The sequence below is a fragment of the Vigna umbellata genome, chromosome 1, assembly GCF_029865625.1.
Source record: "Vigna umbellata cultivar VRB3 chromosome 1, Vumbellata_1.0, whole genome shotgun sequence".
Taxonomy (NCBI): domain Eukaryota; kingdom Viridiplantae; phylum Streptophyta; class Magnoliopsida; order Fabales; family Fabaceae; genus Vigna; species Vigna umbellata.
This window is the reverse complement of record NC_142165.1, coordinates 106,252,880-106,278,486: the sequence shown is the minus strand read 5'-3', so window position 1 is coordinate 106,278,486 and position 25,607 is coordinate 106,252,880. Positions and strand designations below refer to the sequence as shown.

General features: G+C 33.5%; 4 protein-coding genes and 1 non-coding gene across 9 annotated transcripts; 2 read left to right on the top strand and 3 right to left on the bottom strand.

Annotated features, from left to right (window-relative positions):
• Positions 1 to 684: 684 nt before the first annotated feature.
• LOC124838245 (YTH domain-containing protein ECT4) lies at positions 685 to 5,421 on the bottom strand. Of its 3 annotated transcripts, none has more exons than XM_088105399.1 (9): positions 5,135 to 5,421; positions 4,709 to 4,762; positions 4,114 to 4,177; positions 3,829 to 3,973; positions 3,670 to 3,743; positions 3,121 to 3,594; positions 2,218 to 2,742; positions 1,881 to 2,093; positions 685 to 1,497 (listed from the first exon to the last, which is right to left on the bottom strand). In XM_088105399.1, exons 3-9 carry the CDS (start codon positions 4,159 to 4,161, stop codon positions 898 to 900), a joined length of 2,079 nt encoding a protein of 692 aa, XP_087961525.1. In that variant the 5' UTR covers positions 4,162 to 4,177; positions 4,709 to 4,762; positions 5,135 to 5,421; the 3' UTR covers positions 685 to 897. The 3 variants fall into 3 exon arrangements, with proteins under 3 accessions (XP_087961525.1, XP_087961524.1, XP_047169751.1); XM_088105398.1 differs by having other exon boundaries at positions 4,709 to 4,753; XM_047313795.2 differs by lacking the exon at positions 4,709 to 4,762.
• Positions 5,422 to 9,327: 3,906 nt separating this feature from the next.
• LOC124838275 (ARM repeat superfamily protein) lies at positions 9,328 to 22,033 on the bottom strand. 3 transcript variants are annotated; one of them, XM_047313842.2, is made up of 21 exons: positions 21,761 to 21,990; positions 21,501 to 21,676; positions 21,191 to 21,358; positions 20,531 to 20,641; positions 20,376 to 20,453; positions 19,490 to 19,686; positions 19,346 to 19,406; positions 18,998 to 19,072; positions 18,795 to 18,872; positions 18,609 to 18,671; positions 18,450 to 18,533; positions 18,198 to 18,373; positions 17,628 to 17,667; positions 17,399 to 17,542; positions 17,140 to 17,259; positions 16,825 to 17,052; positions 16,209 to 16,385; positions 14,876 to 15,557; positions 14,247 to 14,464; positions 13,776 to 13,911; positions 9,328 to 9,809 (listed from the first exon to the last, which is right to left on the bottom strand). In XM_047313842.2, the coding sequence occupies exons 1-21, from the start codon at positions 21,903 to 21,905 to the stop codon at positions 9,652 to 9,654; spliced, it is 3,315 nt and encodes a 1,104-aa protein (XP_047169798.1). In that variant the 5' UTR covers positions 21,906 to 21,990; the 3' UTR covers positions 9,328 to 9,651. The 3 variants fall into 3 exon arrangements, with proteins under 3 accessions (XP_047169798.1, XP_087961521.1, XP_087961522.1); XM_088105395.1 differs by lacking the exon at positions 9,328 to 9,809 and adding an exon at positions 11,892 to 12,298 and having other exon boundaries at positions 21,761 to 22,033; XM_088105396.1 differs by lacking the exon at positions 9,328 to 9,809 and adding an exon at positions 11,892 to 12,298 and having other exon boundaries at positions 14,876 to 15,548; positions 21,761 to 22,033.
• LOC148207044 (uncharacterized) lies at positions 12,840 to 13,769 on the top strand. Its single transcript, XM_088105397.1, has one exon. The coding sequence runs from the start codon at positions 12,978 to 12,980 to the stop codon at positions 13,311 to 13,313; it is 336 nt and encodes a 111-aa protein (XP_087961523.1). The 5' UTR covers positions 12,840 to 12,977; the 3' UTR covers positions 13,314 to 13,769.
• Positions 22,034 to 22,090: 57 nt separating the features above from the next.
• Positions 22,091 to 22,163, bottom strand: TRNAA-UGC (transfer RNA alanine (anticodon UGC)). Its single transcript has one exon. It is a non-coding gene; the product is annotated as a tRNA-Ala (tRNA).
• Positions 22,164 to 23,390: 1,227 nt separating this feature from the next.
• Positions 23,391 to 24,965, top strand: LOC124838262 (wall-associated receptor kinase carboxy-terminal protein). Its single transcript, XM_047313824.2, has 2 exons — positions 23,391 to 24,348; positions 24,514 to 24,965. The coding sequence occupies exons 1-2, from the start codon at positions 23,553 to 23,555 to the stop codon at positions 24,621 to 24,623; spliced, it is 906 nt and encodes a 301-aa protein (XP_047169780.1). The 5' UTR covers positions 23,391 to 23,552; the 3' UTR covers positions 24,624 to 24,965.
• The last annotated feature ends 642 nt before the right edge of the window (positions 24,966 to 25,607 follow it).

Below are 25,607 nucleotides of genomic sequence, written 5' to 3'. Positions count from 1 at the left end.
AGCTATATTGTTTTTAATTGTATCGATTGTAATTTAATATATAATTTATCCTTTTGACTTTAACATCATATTAATTATCTTATATACTTTATTAAAGGCATCAGATAACATTTTAAATAGCAAATTGTGTAGTCAACAATATGCATAAGAATTTAACTAACAACTTTTATTAGAGCATCAAATCTTGAATAATACAAATCCCTCCTCTCATTTAAAACCTCGTAAATCAATAGTGTATCAGAGAAATGGATACTTATCCGTATTTTTTCGCTGTCGAGTTCCCTATCCCTTATCTACCAAAAGAAATATCCAAAACCATAAAGTGATTTTAAGTGTTTATTTTAAGATAGAGAAAAGCTCAAATCGTGATTACTGACTAGATGCATAGGTACAACAATTGATAAATAGATAGCCTACTATCACAGTTCATAGTCAAAAAAACAAAAACCTTAAATCATCGTTAACTTTCACCGCAACAAATTTCTAGTTCTAGGTTCTGCACAACAATTTACCCGTAAACATCGACATACTAAAAGAGAAAACGTAAGACATAATTCTCCTCTTACAAAATCAAACAAGCCCGGAAACAGAATACAACAATTGCAAAGTTCAAACCATAGCAACATTAACGTATCAATTACCCAATAGAAGATTTTGCAAGAATGTTGTCAGTGAAAGAAAATCTGCAACGAAGAAACATCCTTTGTATATTGATTGCTAAAGGCCGAAATACAAGAGTAACATTTCCATTAAAAGCATTCTGACTCAACACCTCAGGGCATCGGAATAAAAAAAACAGTATACGAAGATTGAATAGAAAACCAACTTAACTTCCTGACAATGGAACAATAAAGTATTAATCAGTATTTTCCCAAACTTCCAAAGCATACGCAAATTTTAAGATCCATTTTTAACACGAGTGCCTCCGTCCAGCTTTACTTTCCTCGGATCAAGTGGGATACTCCCGATCTTCAAAAAACTAGAAGACTTAGCAAATCCGTTAACTTTAACTTGCATTGAGCCTACCGTGAAAACATCAGGTTGCTCCTTCTTAGAGACACTAATGGAAGATGGTTTAGTCTCCACTTGTTTTGGGGTAATAGTGACAGAACCAATCTTAAACACAGAAGAGATATCTTCTTTCTCAACAGTACCTTTCTCATTCTTTTCATCTACAGGTGCCATGTTGGTGACATCAGAACTACACACAATATGTCCACTACTTGAAGTCTGTTTTAAGTTATCAAACTCATCATCCGTTTTTGAATTCTTCTCAACACTGACAGGAGGGATGTCAAAGACAAAATTCAACTTCCGAGGCGGTTCCAATGTAGGTAACGATAATGGATTTTCTAAAGTTCTGATTAGCAATTTGGCCTTTTCTTCTTGCATGATCTTTTGTCGATTTTCATAATACATAAAGTCATCAAGCAAAGATGTCTTCAAACTATGGTTTTTGAACATCTTCAGCATTTCCAAACCTTTACCATACATTATCTGCACAAGAGAAATAGGATAAAAAAAACTGTTTCATATAATAGCAAGGGATAAAAAAGGCACAAAGCAATGAAATCTACACGTTGTAACAAGACCAAATCCACACAATGTAGAAATAACAGCAATTCCCAAAAAAAACACTTAATTACTTCAATCAAGACAACCAAGTATAGAAGTATGATAAAATGGCAATCCAATAGCCTCATCACATTTAAGCATGTGGGGTGGTACTGATCTGCTTACTCAACAACCCTTAATAAACATGTTCAAAGTTCTTAATAGGGTAAAAAAAAATCCTAATGTTAGTTTATTATGCTTATAGGTAGTTGGGCGAGCTTGTCAATTCAACATTGGTAAAGAAGCTGCTAAAATAATATGCATACCTCTTGTGTGTCTCTGCTATTAGTAACAGGTTTGTTCTCGTTGTTCTCTAGTATAATGTGTCTAAAATTTGCATTTGGCACATCTTTTATGATGTGCCACTTCACAGGGAAGTTTCCACTCCACTTATCTTGCTGCCAAAAGTCCATGTCCTTATTGAAGTCAACAGGACCAACCATCTCTGCAACCCCACAAAATTGACCGCTTGCGTTAACCTACATTGTAAGAGAAAACATGATTAAAAGAAGGGAAAATCACGGCTGCAATACAAGTTTAGGTTTGCAGATCAGAAGGAAACAGAATTAAAACTCATTGAAGGCATCTTTATATGAAACTTACAGAAAAGAAAAGAAAGATAGGGCAGCCTCCCGATTTTCCAGCAGATATTCTCGCAGCATCTTCATAGGCATTCTGCAGCTTCTTGTTTCCATGAGGTGTTGATGACCAGACATTATATTTAATGCTTTTGTGCACGTCATCTTCACTGTATGATTTTATAACAAAATACTTTGCATTTTCAATGTTGACAGGGAAATCTTCCCTGTTATATTGATCAGTATAAATGATTATGTTGTCTTGTGTATTGCCATCTCCTTTGTTTGTATAGGCTTTGACAGCCAGTTGGTATTTTGAATTACTATTACTAATTCTTGGGCCCCGATTTAGCTCACCTAAAACATCAGAACTTCCATTTACATCACTCCATCCTTTAGCCATTTGAGCCTTTGGTCGCAGTTTAGCAACTGCAGACTGTCCATTAGCAATAGATCCACAATCAGAAAATTCACTACTCTTACGATGGGAAAAAACGTTTCCATTGGAAATAGTATCTACAGGATGGGTTATGGCATCAATGCTTCTGGCCTATCAAACCAACAAAAACAAAAATAAACATAACTAATAAAATTTAGCAAATACACTTTCAATAATTGAAACAAGTCTCCAAAAACAATAATAAAAAGAGCCAGTCTAAAGTTTCCAATAAGAATTCGTAGAAATAAATAAAATGAAATAGGGAGGTAAATTGAAGCATATTCAAGAAATTTAATTTTTTTTACACAGAAAGTAAACTTCTCAATAATTGAAACAAGCCTCCGAAAACAATAAAAAAAGAGCCAGTTTAAGCTTCCCAGGGAACACAGCTAGAATTAGATATGATGCTTCCCATCTAAACAAGTCAAAAGCAGAACTGGCCTCACTGGCTCAGAATACTTGAATGAAAATAAAAGAGCAGGGTTATACCTGACGGACAGCTGGCAAAGGCAGATTAAGAAAACCCCTGCCAGAACCACTGCCACTTGTCACGTCTTTCTTTATCCCAGCATTATCTCTTGGCCCTTCTGGTATCCTGGCCAAGGAACTTGTTGGATTTGACAATGATTTTGAAGAGTTCCTAGCAAAGGCACCAGAAGCTAAGCTGAACTTATGTTTTAAACCTTTTCCATCAGGTCTACCGACAGAAGCACTAGTATCAAACAATGAGTCAACAGAACTATTAGGGAAATTGTCTGGTTGAACAACGAAAGGAATATAAGCAGGTGAAGAAATGGGGTTTTGATAATTGGGGAGAGAGTAATATTGATTTGCTCCTCCAAGTGAACCATCAACTCCAATCATTGCACCAGGAATATAAGGATTGTATGGATTGTATGGAGACTGTGCATATCCATAGCTAGGTGTATAATATACATATGGAAAACTTTCATGTTGTGAACCCTGGCCAATAAAGAAAAAACAAATCAGCTGTTTACACAGCATGTAACACACAGAGGTGGAGAGAACTAGACTCACCGCATACTGAATATCAGGACCATCTACACCAAAAATCCTATGGTGGTCCTCCCATTCTCTGGGTGATTCAAATCCTAACCATAATAAATAACTGGTAAATATGATAAATACAAAATATATCATAAACTAAAAAGCCCGGGTAAGTCATTCTCATCTTACCTGTACAATAATACCCATAATTGGTGGCAGCAGGGTAATATGAGTTCTGATCAATAACAAATTCAGGGGCTCCATCATTAAACATGACTTGAAATTGTTCGAAATTTGGGTTTGTCAAATGTGAGTTTAAATCGGTGCCTTCAATCTGAAAATCCAATAGTAGCAATTTATGGTCATACTAACTCAGATAAAAAAAAAACACATTTCACATAATACAATAATATCAATTCATCAAAGGAAACATTATTATATATAACAGAAAATACAAAGATTCAATAAAATTACCAAATAAGCATCTGCATTCCGAATTTCAGAAGCATCATACATTTCCATACCAGAACTGCCACCACTGCAAACAGTCCAAACATGAGGTATTAGTAGCAAACAAAATAATCCAAAAAAATACCGAAAAATCACATTAGAAAGAAACCAAGGTTAATATTAAGTAAACTACACTTGGTACCGGATTAAAATATCTAAAGCATGCAAAAATGATCATGATGCCTTTAAAAATCCAGGATCAATATGCTTAATCACAACAAATGGACTACAAAGAAATCATGACCCAAACTGAAACAAAAAGCATCATACCATGAAAATAGAGACAGATACACACAAACAACCTTGTAGAAAGGAATTATTAATCCCTGACTCTCTGTTAATGTTACTGTTAAGGTTCTTTTGCCTGACAATATACACAATCACCATAGTAAACATTCATATCAGGTTCAGGTCTGAAAGGAAAACCATACCGACGGTTCAAAGTGTCAGTAGTTGAATCTTCCTTAATTCCAAACACACACTAAAATATCAGTATTTGGGCTAAATCACAACTGAATATGGCAAAACAACAGACCTATAGTAGCTCAAAAAAACTCACCAGGACAAACAGGTTGAAAAGAGATCAATTCCACAGCTCGGCACACTAAAAAGGCTAAAAGTTAATGATATCACTCCTCAATTCTCTACCAATCACCATTACAGGAAAAAAAAAACACTGCAAAAGCGCAAACCTTGCTAAATGAAAAACAAAGCCGTTTTTGACATTGAAATAGTGAACCAGCTCACTAACTTATCTAATAAGCAATCAATTTCGCCATAAAAGAAACCCCTTTCCTAAACCTAGATAACAAAAACCCCCACTCCCAAACGAACAATCAAATACTCACACACAAAAAACCCTCATCCCTACACTTCGCAATAACACTATTCCCAACTGGTTGGATAAAAACAACTCCAACAACAGAATAAAAGAACTGAGAATCAATCAACACCCACAAAAAGCATAAAGAAAGAGGGTAATCACCTGAAGGAAAAAAAGGAGAAAAAATCAATGCATGGTTGGCACGATACCCCGTTGTATAACGGAATTGAAAAGGTGAAAGAAGGAAGGAGGGAGCTTCTGGAACATTCCAATAACGCCCCTACGAAACCCTAACCATTAACAGGAAGAGAAGAAAAGCCCTTAGCCTTCGAAAAGGGCGGTTTTCGGTGAGTGCAAGAAAGACAAATAAAAAATTAAACAGAGCCAAGTAAAAGCAAAAGAAAAGAAAGAAAGAAACTGTGGCTTTGTGAAATGAAAGGGAATGGAGGAAGTTCCACTATGTAAACATACAAAGGGTTTCCTAATTTATATTTCATTATTATTTATTATTATTTATTATTATTATTATAACAATAGATGGGTGTGTATTTACTTTTTCACCCCTGTTTTTTATCGCGAATAGAAAACTTATATTTTTAAATATTTGTTTTACCAACATCTCCTTATAATTGATTAAAGCGACACAAAATTTATAACTTCTTCTTAATTATCAATTTAGATTTCAATTTTAAGGATAATGGAAACACAGGTATCACGTAAGGTTTTCTCAAAAGTGATCTTATCTACCAGGTTTTTGTCTTTAATCAAATAAATAAGAACAAATATCAATAACACTTTTCAAAATTAGTATAAAAAGTTGTAGAAATCACACGTAATTTAATAATCTAATAAATTTCAACTAATAATATTAAAATCTGTATTGAGAAAAATAATTGAAACCCTGGTAACATAATTAAAAAAAAACTTTAATGTTTTTAGCAAATTATGATGAATAACATCGGATTTTTGAGAAAATGTGTGGAAATATATGGTATTCAACGTTTGTCTTTAATAATTGATTGATTATATATAATATACTTGGCAGTGTTCCACCGACAATGATGTCATTGGAGATAAGGGAACAAGATAGAAGAAAAGGGAAATAAGAATTTCTCATTGTATTTTCTTAATAAATATATATATATATATATATATATATGTTTCTTTTTTTATATTGGAGATAGGTCAATGAATAAGTTAGTAAGTTGCTTAGCATAGTGGCAGTAAATTTAAATAATATATATAAAACAAAGTTTGTATTGTAAAATACAACTAGCCATTTTCAAATGATATATTAAAATACATGCAAAGTTAATGAATTGGTTTAGTAGAGAGAATTATAGAAATTCCCTTTCCTTGAAGTTTATACAATTTTTATTGTTTCTTGTGCTACGCTTTTTTTCCCCTCAAAATAAAAAGGTGCAGATTGATACGAAGTAGTATACCAGCACCTGTGGAATGTTTTTCTCAAATTTCATGAAAATATCATCAGAAAAATCTTAACAGATATTTTTTTCAATTTTTTTTTTAATTTGAAAAACATTCCATTTACATCTTCTATACTGATAATAATATATGGAGTCTATGTAATTGTTAAATTCTTTATTATACTTTAACAACACTTTTTATAATATTTTTACATTTTTACATGATTGGTATAAAAAATTACTTTACAATCAATGATCAATAATAATAACATAAACTGTAACATGAGTCAATCATAAAATAACAATGATATTAAAATATTGTTAAAAAATGTTGTTAAAGTATTATTATTCTTTATTGTTTTCATATTAACTGAGTATTCATATATGTTACTATTTTTTATGCTTTTATTGTTATTTTTTATCCATAAAATGAAGGATGCAAATAATTTTTTGTTTTATATATAATTACTAATGTATTTCAAATGTCCATGAAAATTATATACACTGAATATATTCTCGTTATCATTATTTAACACACTTAACTTTGTATTTTGCTGTGATACATTGTGTTACTACTGTGATAAAAATAACCGTAGATTACTTTATTAACAGGTGAAAAATTGTGCAATATTTGTTTTACATGTGTTCACAATTTATGCTTTTAATTATGATAATTTACTTGTATTAGAAAATTATTTTACTTTTCATCAAAATTTCAATATTAGAGAGTGATTGGATTGGGTAGGACTTGATTTAAAATATTTGAAAAAGTGAAAAAGAAAAAATATTTATAGGAAACTGAAGTTATTTAAATTGAGGAAAAATAGAGTTAAAAGTTGGTAGAAGATAAAATTGATATAATAAATATTTTTTATAATATTTAAAAAATATTTTTAAAATAATCTGATATAAAATAATTTATACTTTGATATTACAATGAAAATAAATTTTAAATTTAAATAAAATAAAATATTCTTAAATTTCAAAAAACAAAAAAATTAAATAATAATATATTAAAGAAAATTAATTTATAAAATATAAGTTTTAAGCTTGTTATTTTATTTCAATTATTTATTCTATTACAATATAAAATATAAATCGATTTATATATATAATGGATTATTTTAATAATATATTAATTATATCGATTATGCACTGAGAGAATCTATTAATATTTATTAAATTTTGAAAGGTTTCATTTTATCGCACATTTACAGGAAAAGTTTATTAAAAAAAATTGTTTTCGTCATTTTATCATTGAAAACAGACAAGACAAAGAGAAAGTCTGTTGCAGTGCTTTCACACTATCACACTACACTCTACACCAGTACACTGACACTCTCCTTACACCAACATTGTTACTGGATTGACCTTACAGCTTTCTCGTAGACTATTTAATATGTTTATTTTTTTAAAAATTGATTAAATTAGATATTATATTGATTAAATTATAGATAATTTTATAAACTAAAAATTATTAATATTTTAAATAATTTATATTATTAACTAAATATTATATTTGATTTGTAGATTAAAATCTTGTTGTTTAACATTATTTAAAACATCTTAATAGTAAGTAATTGAAACTTTGACAATAATATCAGAAATTAATTTAATATTAATTTATAATTTTATTGTAATTATTTATTGCTAATAAAAACTATTTTAAATATTAATAATTTTTAGTTTATAAAATAGACTTTAATTTAGTTAATATATGATTAATTATTTTTTTATTTCTAAATTTAATTGTAATTTAATAAAAAAATTTATAGTTATGTGAGATAAATGGAAGGATTTAGAGAGAACAATTTTGAGATGAGTGAGGGAATTTGAACTAAGAGAATCAACAACCAAAATAACACAAATAATAGTCATTATAATAACTTTAATAAAATTGACACAATGACCCTTTTTTTAACAAAACTACATTAAGACAAAAATAATAAATTACTTAATTGAATGATTCCAACAAATATTTATTAGAGACCAAACGTGATACTAAACTTCTAATTATTTTAATGTGACAACAAATTAAAAAAATTAGTGAAATATCATGGATGTAATAATATTTTTAAGTTATTTATCCTTATTTACAAAAATCTTAATAACTTTTTTAGCCTTTACATGTTTTCATAGGTCTTTCCTCATATGACACGTTCTTTTTAATTTATCTACAATAACATCCTTGGTATGACAATTTTTTATACACGCACAATAATATCAGTACTATTAAACATAACAAAACTAATACAAATAAAACACAACAAAATAACAAGAGAAAAAAAAAAGAAAGGGTACCAAATATGCAAATCTACTCGTTTCATGTTAAACTTATTTGATAAGGTTTTCTTACGGTTCATGTTAAACTTATTTGATAAGGTTTTCTTAGGTGGGCGTCCATGAATTTTCCTTTATCAATTTGTACACTTTTTTTAATGTGACAGTGATGTTGAAAATTTTAATTTTAAATATTGCTATTATCCTATTGCGATATTTATAAAATATTATTTACTAATTTAATGAGTTTTAGAAAATGGAATTAAGAAATACATAATAATTCTCATAATTTTTTTTTTTACAGAAATCCATTTTCTGATGATTTGTGTAATACAATTTTTAAGAGCCATTAACCTGAAAGTTAAATAATACATGAAAAATGAAGTATTAAATGCATGAAATAAAATTACACAAATGGGAATTCTTGCCTTAATATTCTCAGTTCATTAATAAATTAAAGAATAAAGATATTAAGAAATGGAACTGAGATTGCTATTCCCAATTTGTTTCAAAAAAATAACTTTCTAATAACTTCCACCAATTTCATACCCGATCAGTTACCAAAAACACCTATCCTTTTGTTTTCAAAACTTATTTACATTGCATCATAATTGCAGATTAATTTAAAATTTTAGAGGATCCAATTACTTTCACACAACAACCATCAGTGCATAAATCATTAAGCAATCAAATCTGGACAATTGTTTACCAGTATACATTTTCGCAGCTCCCAAGGGCTGCCTCAACTCATGCAAAATCCCAGATTGTAAATAAAGACTTGCTACACTCTCCAATTAAAAGAATAATTACACAATACTAATCAACGAAAGAATAGCAACTAAATATTTCTAGAACACCCCTACCCCAAAAATGAAAAAAAGAAAATTCTTTCCTTTGTACACATTTAAATAAAATCTCACTTTTTCTAAATTAAAATGTCCATTTACACACAACTAAACAAACCATGACTATCTATCTGTATTGATTGAAGTAGGAATCGTACACGGGAAAGGCATTCAGAAAATTAACAACGAGCTCCGATGGCAAAACCAGTCCTCGTATGAGCACATGATGGTACTGGTCTATCAAGGATGATAATACCATTTGTTCATCAATGTCCATTAACTGACCTGTATTAGGATCATGACAACAGATTAAACATTTAAGAACAATATTTTATTCTTATTAAATCTATAATTTTATGTTTACTATTGAATTATATATATATATATATATATATATATATATATATATATATATATAATTCAAACACACACACACACACACATATATATATATATATATATATATGTGTGTGTGTGTGTGAGCGCGGGCGGGGGCGGGGGGCGCGCATGTATATGTCCAACATCACCCGTTAAAAAAAATAAGACAATACGGTGCCCAGCCAGAGCGGATATATCCGGGTTGGTTCAGGATGATACCAATGGGTATAGCCAAGGTTATCAAACTCGCGAGTTAACTCGTTAACTCGTCCGAGTTTACGTTTTCAGCCATGGTTGCCGAGTTAACTCGGTACCAAACTCGTTTTTGGACTGAACTCAGTAGAATCGGACATGGACTCGGTGGAATCGTTCGGAATCGCGATTGCACAGCGATTCCACGAGTTCGAAAAAAGCCAGAAACGAAGAAAAGCATGGTCGTTTTGTTTAGGGTTTAAAACCTGATTTTCACTCCACCACTGTTTAGCGTTTCGTCCCTGTCGTCCGCCTGGTTTTCACTCCACCACTGATCTTCGTCGCTCGTGGTGCTCCGCTCGTGATCGCGCTTGGTCCGGTTGCAGATCGTGGTCGTCGTCGCAGATCGTGGTCGCCGTGCGTCGTCGCAGATCGTGGTCGCCGTGCGTCGTCGCAGATCGTGGTCGCCGTGCGTCGTCGCAGATCGTGGTCGCCGTGCGTGGTCGCCATCCTCGCCGCCATCCTCGCCGCCATCCTCACCGCCTTCCTCGCGTCGCAGGTAGGCTCTTCTTCTTCCAGCCGCTGGTGGTGGGTGGGTGACGTTTTATCATTGAAAAATTATAACCCGTGAGTTACGTTTTTCAATTTTATTAGGAAATGAATTTTTTATTCTTTTAGTACATTAGAGGGGAGAAATATACTGGACATTGCACTGCACCACTTTACAACATCATTAGAGGGGAGACGGCACTGCACTGCACGCAAGTTTTTATTCCATTTTTAAACTTTTGCACATTTTATTTTTAATATTTGTAGTGAAAAAGCTTACCTCACTATGTCGGGAAACGCATCAAATTCAGGAGAAGTTAATCCAAGTGTATCTTCATCAGTTAGTAAAAGTAGAAGTAAAAATGCTCCAGGAAACCGATCTGATATTGGATGGAAATATGGATTTGATGTTAATGGTAATGGAAGAAAAGTGAAATGCAACTATTGCTCAAAGATTGTAAGTGGAGGCATATTTAGATTTAAGCATCATCTTGCTGGAACTAGAGAAGATTTTGAGCCTTGTGCTTCTGTTCCGGATGAAATAAAAAATTTGATGATAAAAGTAGTTGCAGAAGCTAAGAATGCTTCATTAAAGAAAAGAAAGATAAATATCGGTGAAGACGAGGAAGAAAGTGAAAATTTTGAAGGAGGACACAAGGTATTCGGTTTTAAAGGAAAAGAAAAAGTTGCTACTACTAGTAAGGGGGGAGTTCAAGCAACTATAAATCAAATGATGAAAAAAGGATACAAAGAAGAAGTTGATGCTCAAGTTGCTGAATTCTTTTACACCAGTGCCATTCCTTTCAATGTAATTAGAAATCCAGCATTTGCAAAGATGTGTGAAATGATTGGTAAGTATGGAGTTGGATACAAACCACCATCTTATCATGATATTAGAGAGAAGCTCTTGAAACAAGCTGTGAAGAAAACAGATGCAAATCTTGAGGAATATAAGGAGGAGTGGAAGAAAACTGGATGTACAATTATGTCTGATGGTTGGACGGATAGAAAAAGACGTTCTATTTGCAACTTCTTGGTGAATAGTCCTAGAGGGACGGTTTTTCTTTATTCACTTGACACTTCAGACATTTCAAAAACAGCTGATAAAGTTTTCAAAATGTTGGATGATGTTGTCGAGTTTGTTGGAGAAGAAAATGTTGTTCAAGTTGTCACTGATAATGCTGCAAATTTCAAGGCAGCCGGAGAGTTGTTGATGCAAAAGAGGGAAAAATTGTATTGGACTCCATGTGCAGCACATTGCATTGATTTGATATTCGAAGATTTTGAAAAAAATTTGAAGGTCCATGAATTGACCATTAAGAAGGGAAGAAAAATTACAACTTACATTTATGGGAGATCAATGTTGATTTCCTTATTGAAAAAGTTTACTAAAGGTAGAGACCTTATAAGACCGGGTGTGACTAGATTTGCCACGGCTTATTTAACTCTTGCTTGTCTTCATGAATTGAAGGCATCGTTGTTGACCATGTTCAGCTCTGAGGAATGGAAGACAAGCAAGTTTGGAACTTCACAAGAGGGGAGAAAAGTAGCACATGTAGTATTAGATAGCCGATTTTGGAAGAATGTCTCCATATGCTTGAAAGCTGCTGCCCCTCTCATGGTTGTCTTAAGATTAGTGGACTCAGATGTAAAACCTGCAATGGGTTTCATTTATGAAGAGATGGACTGTGCAAAAGAGAAGATTAGGTCTAACTTTAACAATATCAAAAAGAGGTAAATTTTCAAACTTTTACTCATTCAATGTTTAATTACTTATGTGTTAGATTATTTCTGATATAGCATGATTGATGTAGTTATGAAGAGGTTTGGAGAATAATTGATGCTCGATGGGATAATCAACTTCATAGGCCTTTGCATGCAGCTGCCTATTTTCTAAACCCTCATTTCCACTATGAACCTAACTTTAGATCTGATGATGGTGGAGAGGTGAAAGAAGGATTGTATTTTTGCATGAGAAGAATGATACCAGATATGGCAGAAAGAAGAAAAATTAATTTACAAATTGTTGAATTTCATAATGCTAGAGGCCTGTTTGGAATGGAAGATGCAAAAGAGTGTAGGAAAGAGTTAAATCCTGGGGAATGGTGGGACATGTTTGGTGATGGAACTCCAGAGTTGAAGAGATTTGCTATTCGAATTTTAAGCTTGACTTGTAGTTCTTCTGGATGTGAGCGTAATTGGAGTTCATTTGAAATGGTAATTTAAATTATTTTTAATTTATAAATTCCTTTATTATGTTTATATCTTCACTAAAAATATTATCTTTCATTTTAGGTTCATACAAAGAGAAGGAATCGTTTACATCAAAAAAAGATGAATGATTTAGTTTATGTGATGTATAACTCCAAGCTGAAAAGTAGACAGATTCGAAAAACTATAGCTCTTCCATTTGATGACATAGAATCAGATGATGAATGGATAGCTGAAGAGACAGATGATGTTGTTGAGATTGATCAAGTTGAAGGTGAAAATGATAGTGAAAATGTTCACTTAGATGGAGCAACAACAGATCCTATTTTAGATGCTCTTGATCTTGATAACATAACATTTGAGAACAATGAAGATGCACAACATTCATCAGAGGAAGAGTTAGATGATGATGATGATGATGGAGATGATGATGCCATTATTAGAGGATTAGAGGATTAGGCATAGAGACTTTGACATTTCAATTTATATTTTACATTATATCTTTATGTTATGAACAATATTTCTATGAACTTATGTATTTCAATTTATATAATTTTGTTATCTTATTTGAATTAGAATGTTATTTATATTTTTTTCATACAAAGTAAACTCTTACGAGTTTACGAGTCGAGTTTACGAGTCGAGTTTACTGGACTCTCACGAGTTTACGTAAACTCTCGAGTTTGACAACCTTGGGTATAGCTATATTTGCCAATGAGATTTGTGTACCTAATTTCTGACAATGATATTCATGAATAAATTGTTCTTGACCACTATGATGCAACCTCCTAAAAACTCCAGATTAATTATATGATGCAATGACCAACTCATTTTAGAAATTTCCATTTTACATGGGCTATGCATGTTTAATAAAAAGTAGATTAAGCACATGCTCCCATATGCAGACAACAAAAAGATTACCTATTTCCAGCTCCAGTTCCTGGTCTTCATCGTCCCCTTCTTCAATAGCTGAACCATTTTCCAATGCCTCAGCAGCTTTAGCATACCTTTTAAGAAATTCTTCTTCTGTTTCTTCATATTCCTCGGTCCCAGAGTCCTATTTAAGCAAACAAACCAACCAAAAAGAGAAAATGAGGAAGAGAACATGTTAATCACCTGTGGGCATAGAGATTGCATATTGATATGCTATGAAGTACAAATAATAATAAAAAAATGAGATATATGAGGAGTGCTAGCAACACACTATCCTATATTAGGAAAACTTTATTGAAAACTACAAAATATTGAGTGAGGTTCATTAAATATGGAGTGACCTGACCCACACAATTTTGTGCTTTCTACAAATTTCAAATAGCAAGAGTGTGATAGAAAAGGTGTGTTAGATAATGTATTGCTAGCATTTTCTCGTGTGAAAGCACTCCAAACATCAACCTCCTCATAATCATCATTGTCAGTGTCATCATCCTCATCCTCATCCTCCTCATTGTCACTGTCCTCTTCAGCATCATCGGATCCATGTTCATCTTTCCCATCACGTGCTTCTTTCAATCGTATGGATAGCTCCAACAGTGAAGTAAAGCAACTCTGAATTTCATCACCGGACTTCCCTTGTTTGAGAAGTTGCTCAATCAATCGGGCCAATGCCATCACTAAATTCCACCAAAAAAGAAATTAACAAAACTTTGTTAAAGAAACAGTTTCAACTTTTTGACTGTGTTTCTTTGACTGTTAGAACTTATAACTCAGATAAACAGTAGCCTTGAAACGATATATTCAATCATGAGTAAAAATACACAAGTACAATCAAGAACCATGCTGGTTTTCCGTGATTAGTAAGATTTCGATTTACAACTACCACCACTTCGAGTTCCAGCACAAACAATAAAATCAAATTGTGCTATATTGCTTAAAACAATTTTAGAAGGTAAATAATGAAGAAAGAATGTAATAATATAGACAATTACATAAATAAATAAATAGGCAAGGTAGACAATTACTTAGAAAAAGGGAAAACAAAATATTATGTATAAATTAAGTAATGATTGAAAGGAATTATTTACCAGTTAACTTCATCTCAGATTCTGCCGTCAGACCAGGCTCAGAAGATCTGTTGCATACATCGCACAGAGCAGAAGCCCATATTGTGATGCCTCCACGTTTACCCTTTTCCAGGATACCTTCTACAATATCAGGATAACACAAATAGCATGAAGATATCGCAAGCAATAAGGGCTTCCAAAGAGCACCAGTCGTGCTTTGAACCTCTATGAGCCGAGAGATGGCTGCTTGACTAAAAGCAACAGCTAATGATTGCCTTACACATTCAGTTTCAGGTGAGTAGGTTGGACAATGTAGTAATATATGGACACATGAGCAAGCTCTAAAAGTTGCAGAAGGATATTGCTTAATTGCCTCGCTGATGAAAGCTCCAATGCCTTCTACAATTGAACGTTCAGGAACAGGTGGAGCTGGAGCGGGTGGCATATCTTTTACAATAAAGTTGTTCAGCCTATATCTACTATCAATATTTACAATTTCCTTAATCACCTCAAAAATTGATAAATCCTCCGATTCCTCCCATGCATGCCACTCCGCAATCATTTCAGCCCAAACTGACACCAGCTCTGATACTTTGAGTTCTTGAATCATGTGATTTCCATCAATAGATAGCAACACAGACTGTAGCAAAGTTGACAAATTCTCTATGCATGATGAGGGGGGAGCTTGCTGGTCCTGTTGATTCTTATCAAATTCAGGAAAAGGTGAAAAAACTTTTAAAAGGACAATATATATTAAAAGGGTTAAATATTGTAAACAATACAATATTCATTTTGACACTAATAAGAATAGTTGTCATTTCAAATTTAATCCAGCAGTTGTGGAGATGTGTCAAATGTTGTCCTTATCCTTCACAAAAACATCTCCCCTTTCAGATTACTCATTTAGGGAAATAAGAAAGCATAACATTGTCATGACTGAGGAACCAAAAGAAACAATCTATTTTGAGGAACAAAAAGTATGCCGTGACTAAAAATATATTTAATCACATTTTAATGTAATGCAAAAAAACATAAGGAAAGTAAATTATTATCTGATAGACAAAACATAAAGCAAGGAGCGGGACCAATCAACACAAACACTTACGTGTACAATCAAATATACTCCAAAGAATAATAGCAATAAAAAAATCGTAGAAGAGGTGCGTGTGTAAGACAGATTATCATTGTTATCACCGAAAACGTTTAAGGAGATAAAAAGAAAAAAATACAATGTCACAAGATATCATCACAAATCAGAGTTTCATCAAGCCCATTCAAATACTATTTTTCCCTTTCCCTTGGGCACATAAAGTAAAGAAAATCAAAGTTCAATTTAAAAGGAACTCAAGCTAACCAGTGTGCATGGGGGGGTAAGCCAAGCCTGCTGCAAGAGTTCAGCAAAAGCTCTAGCAATTGTCACGTGATCTGCAGTCCATTTATCACGAGCCTCATCCAAATCAGATTCTTCAGGCCTCGAATTTTCCCAAGTCTGACCCATAACTGCCAGAGCACCAATTGCACTTTCAACCACCTATTGTACGTACATAAACACATCAAAAGTAGCACATGTATAGCCTAACAACTCAAATCAAAGCAAGAAAAGTATATGTCCTCCTCAAACAAAGCAATTAAGGGAAAAAAAACTCAGCATATCAAGGCAAACACGTCACTATACGCACAAAAATTGTACACAATGTTATCCTAGATATTTTGATATAGAAACAATCTACAGCATACAAACAGGAGAAATGTTTTAATTATGTACATAACAGTGTAAGTAGGTCCTCAATTTCATCCAACTCATATCATTAAAACTTCCAATCCTGAAAACCATGTGGATTCTTGTGAAGAAATTTCAATAAACCTTCAAACATCCAGATATAATGTTATTATGTATTAGAATTGTATGGTGAAGAAAATAGAAGTGATTATTAATCAATAAATACGCAAAGAAAATAAAATCAACATACTTGAGGCCAAGGCTCCATATTGACAGTTAGCCATTTTGAGACTGAACCCACTATTGAGGAGACAATATGTGGAATATGAACCGCAACTTTTTCATCTCCAGCTTCCATAATAGAACTGAGAAGCTGAAATAAGATGGAACTCTCGCTCTCATTCTCGATCTCATCCTTTGCAATGCTACCGATAATTACTTGGAGAAGGGGTAGAAATTCGGGGGGCATGTAGTCATTCTGAAAAAGATGACGGGAACAGAAATCAGTGAGAGAAAAGAGTCAGAACATCCCAGTCCAAAACAAATCAGGGAACTAAAAGCTCACATCAAGTAGTGTGGAAATTGCTCCAGCAGCAGAAACCCGCACTGGATAGCAAGAAGGGCCCTGCCTATCTGGCATGACCAATGCCATAAGCAACTGATAATATACATCAGCACACATCTCCTGAAAACAGACAAATCGACTTGGGATCAACTATGTCTTGAAAGTATTTTGCCATTACAGTAACATCAAAGCATAATGATAAGTAATTTGAATATAAAGTTTCTTGAGTCATGAAAGATTAATTGACATTTTGTCTTACTTCTGGCAGACAGGAGCCTAGTTCTCCAAGTATCCAGTTTGCACTAGCAACAAGGTATGGTTGGGACACAGCTACAGTGTACAGAGGCAAAATCCGTGTTCGTACAAGGGTTGTTACAAATTCCGGTTCTTGCTCCCTCAAAAACTGTAAAATTATAGAATTTAAAACTCCTTTCTGTAAATTATCATAGAAAAAATGATGTATAGTTGAAAAGAAGAAATGTCCTCACATCTTGCAGGCCACCATATGCCATAAGAACACCAAAGTAACTGCCATAGTTCAAGATGTAACAAGAAAATGTAGAAAAAGTCATAAAGAAAGGAAATTAACCTACTATAGAGTAAGGATATCTACACAACAAATAACCTTGCCCTCTTTAATCAAGATCAAAGTTCTTATGAAAAAAGAAGTGAAAGGCATATCAAAACAAAAAATGTACAAGTCATTTGTATAAATTCATGATAGCTGTAAACACAATTGATTAGTCTCATGATTGACTAAATTGACTTGATTTGTGAAAATAACTTTTTTTGGCATCTTTTTGAGAGTGCTTTTGAAAGCAATTATTTCTTCAACAAAGTTGCATCAAACAAGAACCAAGTTCAGCTATATCCTTTCGAGGCTGATTCAAAAAGAAAGCACATACATACTCATATTGCTAATTATATTATTGCTTTGTCAATAGACTTCCAAAAACATACTAAAATATTAACAGAGTATTTATTATATTAGATCAGGTCATTGATCTTAAAAATATAATTTGAATTTACTTAACATGTGAAGCATGCATAAAACTCACTCATTCAATATTTTCTGAGACAAATTGGAATCAGAAGGAATGGGAAACTTGGACAAAAATGGAAGCACCAATAACTCCCCCATAGAGCGCCGTTGATTGGTTTTTTTGTTCTTTTGACCTTTTTTACGCTTGGATGAAGCTGATAAACTGTCAGTGGCAGTCTCCATTGGTGGACCCTGCAGACATTAATGACAAAAATGAACAATGGTAATAACTAAGCCATAGATTAATCAATCTTTGTTGAGCAGTAACCTTTGAGATCGAAATGACACCAAGTAAGTTTACTGCACTTTTTCTGGCTGTGAATAAATCCTCTCTCCATCCACAAATTTCATCCTAATATAAGTTCAAGTCAGATATATCTAAACATTAAGAAAAAAAAAAAAAGAAGACAAAGATCAATTCTCATACTATATCTGAAGGAAGATTCTTCCGGATATACTCATCTGGGTCTTCTTCCCACTCTGACATGTCCTATTCATCAACATTTCCATAAGAAAATAACAAGAAAAAACATATAAGATACAGTTTTTGACTGATTTATTCCACTTAAGCAAAAACACTATTCATGTTACTTTTGTTTCAATAAATTCTGACCTTCTCATTCAATACTAATGCTGGAAATATTGCAGATTCCAATAGAGTTGAAAAATGTGGAGAAACTAAACGCCATCCCTGCATTAAATTACACGGAAGCCCATCAATGATGAGTATTTTGAAGAATATGCTCACTGAAAAGTTCACGTTTTTTAGCATTCTAACAATTGAAACAAAAAAAAAAGAAAGAAAAAAAAACCTACCGGCCCAGTCTCTAGTATATTTGAAATTACATCAAAACCTAGGGACATAAGCCTCTCAGACAGGAAAGGAAGTTGCTGCAAGAGGAACATAACAGTTCAAATTTTGGAATGAAATATGAGGAACTATAACAACAAATATCAAGGTAAGACAATTCCAGAATCAAGTTAAAGATAATAAAGACTTTGAAGCAGTTTGGAAAATACATATAATGCTGAGGAGACAATGGTTTCAGGAAAAGCACCGCTAAGTATTTTAGAATTCTGACAGACGAAGAGCTAAAGTAGAAATCATAACCATGTTCAGGCCAACTAACCAGTCATTAAGCACAAGAAATGAAAATATCTTACACTCGTATTCTTGCTAAACTTGACTATGTTTAAAACACATTTAATAATTTCTGGCATCAACCTGAAAATGAGGAGCATATGATTCAATATACAATAGTAAAAAGAATTATATTCAATTAAAAAACAATTTATGAGCCACATTACTTATCAGAATGCTTCCTGTGCCGGGTGACAAGGGCAGAGAAAATAAGAAGACTTCTTTTTCCAGTCTTCAATCTGGTCAAATATTCATCATCTTGATTGACTGTACCATCAAAGCTCAGAGAACTCAAAATGCTCATTAGGTCTCGACAGAATGAAGGCAACAGAGGAGCCAATGTTGATGGCATGTAGGACTTCACCTACAAATAAAAATGTCGTGTAAAAGGAAAAGGAAACATCAATTTAGAAGGGATATAAAGTAGCAGTAGCAAAACAGAATAAAGCATGTTAAGTACAGGGAAAAAAATTAAGGCTGAAGTCTTGGACAAAATAAAAACTAGTAAAAGAGAAAATAATGCGCCACACTTTCTGAAATTTTCCTTTTCACTCAAAGAACCAAATTTTCTTGAACAAGTACAGTAGTAACTTAAACAAGATGAGAATAATGGATCTATCTCTCTTACACACTTGAATTTTCATTATAAATAAGAGACACGGAGACCTACACCAAGAACTTTTCATCCATAATTTATCAGAAAATAGTATAATGTAATGTGCTTTCAACAAAACTACACTCAATACTGAAAATAGCCAGTGTGTAATCAAATTGAGACAAATTACCATCAGGATGCCACAAATTCCACTTGAAGCCGACAAGTCAAAAACTCAGCATCAAAGTCCAACTTTTAGAAGTGCAGTACACTTATCAGAATTTAATAGCAAAGTTACACGAGGGTACAGGCATCACAATCAATACGGGCAGAAGATAACTGAAGAATGCCATTTAGATAATAACATCATTTAAAAGGTTTAGCTCCACCATGATTGAATATGTTCACATTAATGTAGAAAATAACTAAAGTGTAGACTTTTGTATGTCTATACTTACCGCAAAATGTAGGCATTTGCATATAGTGAGAAGGACTTTCTCAGTTTCATTTTCTGCTATGACATGGGTTGCTAAAGCCTGATCCAAGCATCATTAAATCACTCAGAAGTGAAACTCATGCCAAAAGGTGAGGAACACAAATAAGAAGACAATACCTTTTCAACAAATTGATGGAAAACGGCAAGCAAAGGCACAAGAATTTCTTTCGATATAAGCTCCAACTGTGGCGGTACTGGCTCCTTAGCTACTTTAGGATTCAAAAAATACTGCAAGATGAAGGAGTGAATTTGAACACGAGTCAAGGCAACCAAAGTCCACCAATTATCTTCTCCATTTAATGGTTAAAAGTTTGTATTTCCGTAAGCCATTCAACAAGCATCACATTACATACAAAGTTATACAAAAACAGAAAGAGAGCTAAAGTGTTATTATAGAAAGAAGTACAATCCTAAAGTTCAGAATGGGGCTAACCAGGACACAAATGCACATGAGACAAAAAATCTTTCTAAAGTAAAAACCTGTTAAAAATAGAATGTTTCAGAGAACAAAACTGGCAAAGATTCCGAATGAACTTAAGACCACATAAACTAGGGCAAAGAATCAATTAGAGAAGCACATGTAAATTCGTACAATGCAAGACACAAGTCGGTGACAAGTTCTTTTCCCTCCTTTATACATCAACTCAACCAGCAAAAGAAATTTTGAACAAATTATCAATACCGGCATTCCTTTCACACAGAATCACAATACGACAAATTACAACAAACAACAGAAAATTCAAAAACTCATAACCACATACTTTAAAATTTGAATACCTGGAAAGGTCTAATAAGAGCATGGAGAACAATAAGTGCATTTACAGTATTCCATTTAGTGTTTGAACCGTTGATAAGATGACTATTCTGAATAGCAGCCTGCAAATTAGGCACAAGCTCGGGCCACAAATTCTGCTTAACAAAATCAGCTGCCACAATGGGGCGGAACTGCATCCACAGAATCGGTCATCAGTCAGATTCAAATATATATATATACACACACACACACACACACATAAATAAGTACCCACACACACATATACACGTAAATATAAAAGCAGTTAAAGAGCGAAAATGACTATAGTCATACCACTTCAACTAGAATCTTGAGAACGGATAACTCGACTTGAAGCAACACCTGCATCAGCTGCTCCTTGAACTCCTTGCTCACGTTCGAAGGCTTTTCGCCGGAGCTACTGACGTTACGTCTAGTGAGATTTTTGAGGTAGGTAGCAGCGGCAATTTTCTGGCCTTGATTTCCTGCTCCTGTTCGCAAAAACACGAAACGAAAACCATCACGATTGTTTTGTCTCCGGAAGGAGCAATTGAATAGGGAAATGAAATTAATACCAGCAGAGAGGATGAGGAGCTGGAAAGGGAATTGCGGATTGACGGAGAACCGATCGAGCAAGTCCGTGGCGGCGCGGACGGCGGCGGCGTCCGGGCTGAGGGTGCTGTTGAGCAAGTGAGCGATCTGAGTAAGGTCCTCCGCCATGGTCAATGCAGCTGAGGGGCCTTCGAAGTTCTTGAACAGAAACCCTAGTTTTGCGCACCAGCTCTTGCATATTGGCGGGAATGTGTCTGCATTTTATACGGCAGATTCCGCCTTTTCGAGATAAGAGGAAACAAAAAGAATGTTATTTACTTTTCAAAATCAGAGAGAAAAATTCAATTAATAGATGGAGATGCGGGGGATCGAACCCCGTGCCTCTCGCATGCAAAGCGAGCGCTCTACCATTTGAGCTACATCCCCATGTTGAAATATTTGAGGAATAAAATATAAATAATATATAGTTTTCTAAAAAGAAAATGTTCAGCTTTAAATCTTTTATAAATTATATACATGAAAATATTTCAATGGTAATATATCTTTTTTTTTACTGCAGTGTAATAACAAAATAACAACTTTAATAAAAAAAACTAACTCTATTAATTTTATTTAAATTTTACCAATAATTAAAATAATAAAATATTTTTTATCAACGGTTACATGTATTTATTAAAAGAAAAATTAAATTTAATATCCAATTATCCCATCTTGAAACGAGTATTTTTAAACCTACTTTATTAGTTTATAAATTTAAATTTTGTAATAATTATTTTATTAACTTTATTAGCCATACGTAATTATTGTTTATTGCTAATAGTCAAACATAAAACATACTTAATTGTCCCAATAATTGGTAAAATATAAATAAACTACTAAAATTAAAAGTGTTCATATTATTTGTTATTAATTTATTATATTAAAATTGAGAATATATTAATACTTACCGATATAAAGTAATCATCCATTACCTGTATCTTTTTAAGCATGAGAAATAGAAAAGAAAACATCAGTTTGAAAATCAAAAGCCTCTGTATCTCAAAATGTAAGCCTATAGGACGAGGACGATTACATATGTAGGTGCCAAATTTTCTTCATCGAATTAATAAATTTGCAGCTCTACGACTCTTCCTGCCACAACATTTTTTTAATAATATTTTAATATTATTTAGGTTTTATTTTGTAACTGATTCAAAATTACTTTCAATCAATAATAATAATAATAATAAGCTATAGATATGTAAAAATTAGACTTAAATATTTACTTTGTCCTTATAGATGAATTTTTGTTTAGTATCCGGTTTTAAAAATGAAAACATTGAGTAAACTATGTTATGAAAAGTATATGAATAAGGTTATACCCGTTAAGTTGACATTAACAACGTTAAGTCCATGCGTCGTACTTTTTCTTTTCTCTCTTCGCTATCCACTTTTTTCATAACATAGAAACTAATGTTTTTATTTTTAAAACCGGATACTGACAAATTTACCTCTTAACTTTGGATAAAAAGAAAATTCTGAAAATATCATTTTATATTATTGGCACAAGCTTTCGGAGTGCATACGCCCAGTATAATAATTGAACAACCACGCATTCCGATGGAAACTAGCAAAAGTGCTTCATTTTTTTCAAGGTGTGGATCCCATCACAGCCTGTGTCCAACGTTCGAAAAGCCATTCAAACTTACTCGAGTAAATTACGGTCATTTTTGTACACTTTTTTGTGTAAGAAAAACAAGCGTTCCAAAGTCACTACTTTTTCTCCTTCCAATCCAATCCAAGCAGTTCTACCATTGCTAGCTTCTGAGTTCTAACATGCAGATGAAGATTTCACCAGAACCATTCACCCTCTTCAAACTGTTCCTGCTAACATTGTCATTACAACTCCAAGTCATTCCCACTCTCACACTCTCCTCCTCCCCTTGCAAAACCTCGTGCGGCAGCATTCCCATAAACTACCCCTTTGGCCTAGAAGATGGGTGCGGTGCACCCCAGTTCAGACACATGCTAAACTGCAGCACTGACTTGTTCTTTCAAACCCCTTCAGGCTCTTACAAAGTCCAGTCCATTGACTATGAAAAAAACTCCATGGTAGTCTACGATCCTGCAATGTCCACCTGCTCCATTCTCCAACCTCACCACGACTTCCAAATGACCGATATTCAATCCGCCATAATCCCTCCATCACAGGACACGGTTTTCGTGCTGCTAAACTGCTCCATAGACTCTCCTGTTCTAAACCATTACAAGTATCTCTGCTTCAACTTCGCTGGCCATACGTGTGACGAGCTTTATGGCGCGTGCAATGCCTTCAGGGTCTTCCATTTGTTGACCAACAGTTCCCCACCGTGCTGTTTCACCACTTATGGCACTGTAAAGTTCATGAGCATGAACATATTAGACTGCACACATTATACAAGTGTGATTAACACCGAAAATTTGAAGGGTGTTGGCCCTTTGGACTGGGTTTACGGGATCAAGCTTTCTTTCAGTGTGCCAGACACTGGATGTGAAAGTTGCAAAAAATCTGGTGGGACATGTGGCTTTGATACTGATACAGAAGGCTTGCTATGTCTTTGCTCAAGTTTTGCTAATTCAACAAGGCAATGCGGTAAGAAACTTTGGAAGTTTGCACACTTTATACTGGTTTTTATTTAATCTTTTAAATAAAACTATTCAGACATATATAAACTACTTTATTTGAAAAATAATTATAAAAAAAAAAAACTAATTTTATACTGACTATGATGTCTATGTTTTTTGTTTTGCATCTTAGCCCCTGGAAACATGATATCGAAAGGACAGAGCACTGTTGTTCTTTGGAGACACTGCCTACTAGTTTTGCTAGTTATGGCTTATTTTCAGGCGAGGGTGAGACTTGTTTGAGACTTTAATTCTAATTGTTTTCCACTCTTTTGTTAGAGGGCAGAGAGAGTTTGTGTAATTGTGTTTACATTCATAAAGTGTGGTTATTATTATTCTCAATTCTGCGAAATGGCTTACCAAAACAGAAGATATGCACTGCGTTATCTTCATTTTGTTGTTCACGGTGAGCAAAACGGATACTTAGTGAGGGAACATAGTATCTAGGAATGGGAATGGAAAAAAATATGTTAAGTGTTGGTCAATTATGAGAGATATATGTTTTTTATTAGGGAAAATGCTTGGGAAATTTTGTATCCTGTATAATTGCAATTGTAAATGAGCTCAAAATGACTTTGTGGTGAAGTATTATTGCACTCGTAAGAGTGAGTTGAACAAAGCTATTCACACTGCACAACGTCATACCTGGTTTCTTGTCATGCTTGGTTGAGATTGAACACCCTCTGAATATAAAAAACATAATGATAGACTTTTCACAGAGTTTTGAAAGAATGTGTTGTTAGTAAAGAATAACGTTTTTTATTTCTTATTACCAAATAATGTTTTGAAGTGACCCAACAAATATGACTTATAATGGAGATAAAAAAATAATATTTAATTAATGTACCTTACGATTTAGTCAAGGACCAACACCGACCATCCAGGTTGTTCTCGTCCTCTTAGGTTATCTTTCCAGATCGTTCTTCAGGTCGTCTTCTCAGACCGTCTGTCCAGGCTGTCCATCTAGGCCGTCCTCCCAAGTCGTCCACCTAAATTGTCCTCTTCGGTCATCCATCCAAGCCTAGGTCGTGCCCAATATGACCTAACAGTATGGTCAGATTATCAGTGACAATAACTCATTAAGTCCTTAATGTAGATTAAGGTGTTGTTGAGCGGTCATTAGACTAGCGAAAGATAAAGGCTCATCGCAACTAATATAAATAAAGATAGCATATATGACTTTAGGAATATTATGCAAAATACATGCATCCCTTGTAGTTCAGTTAT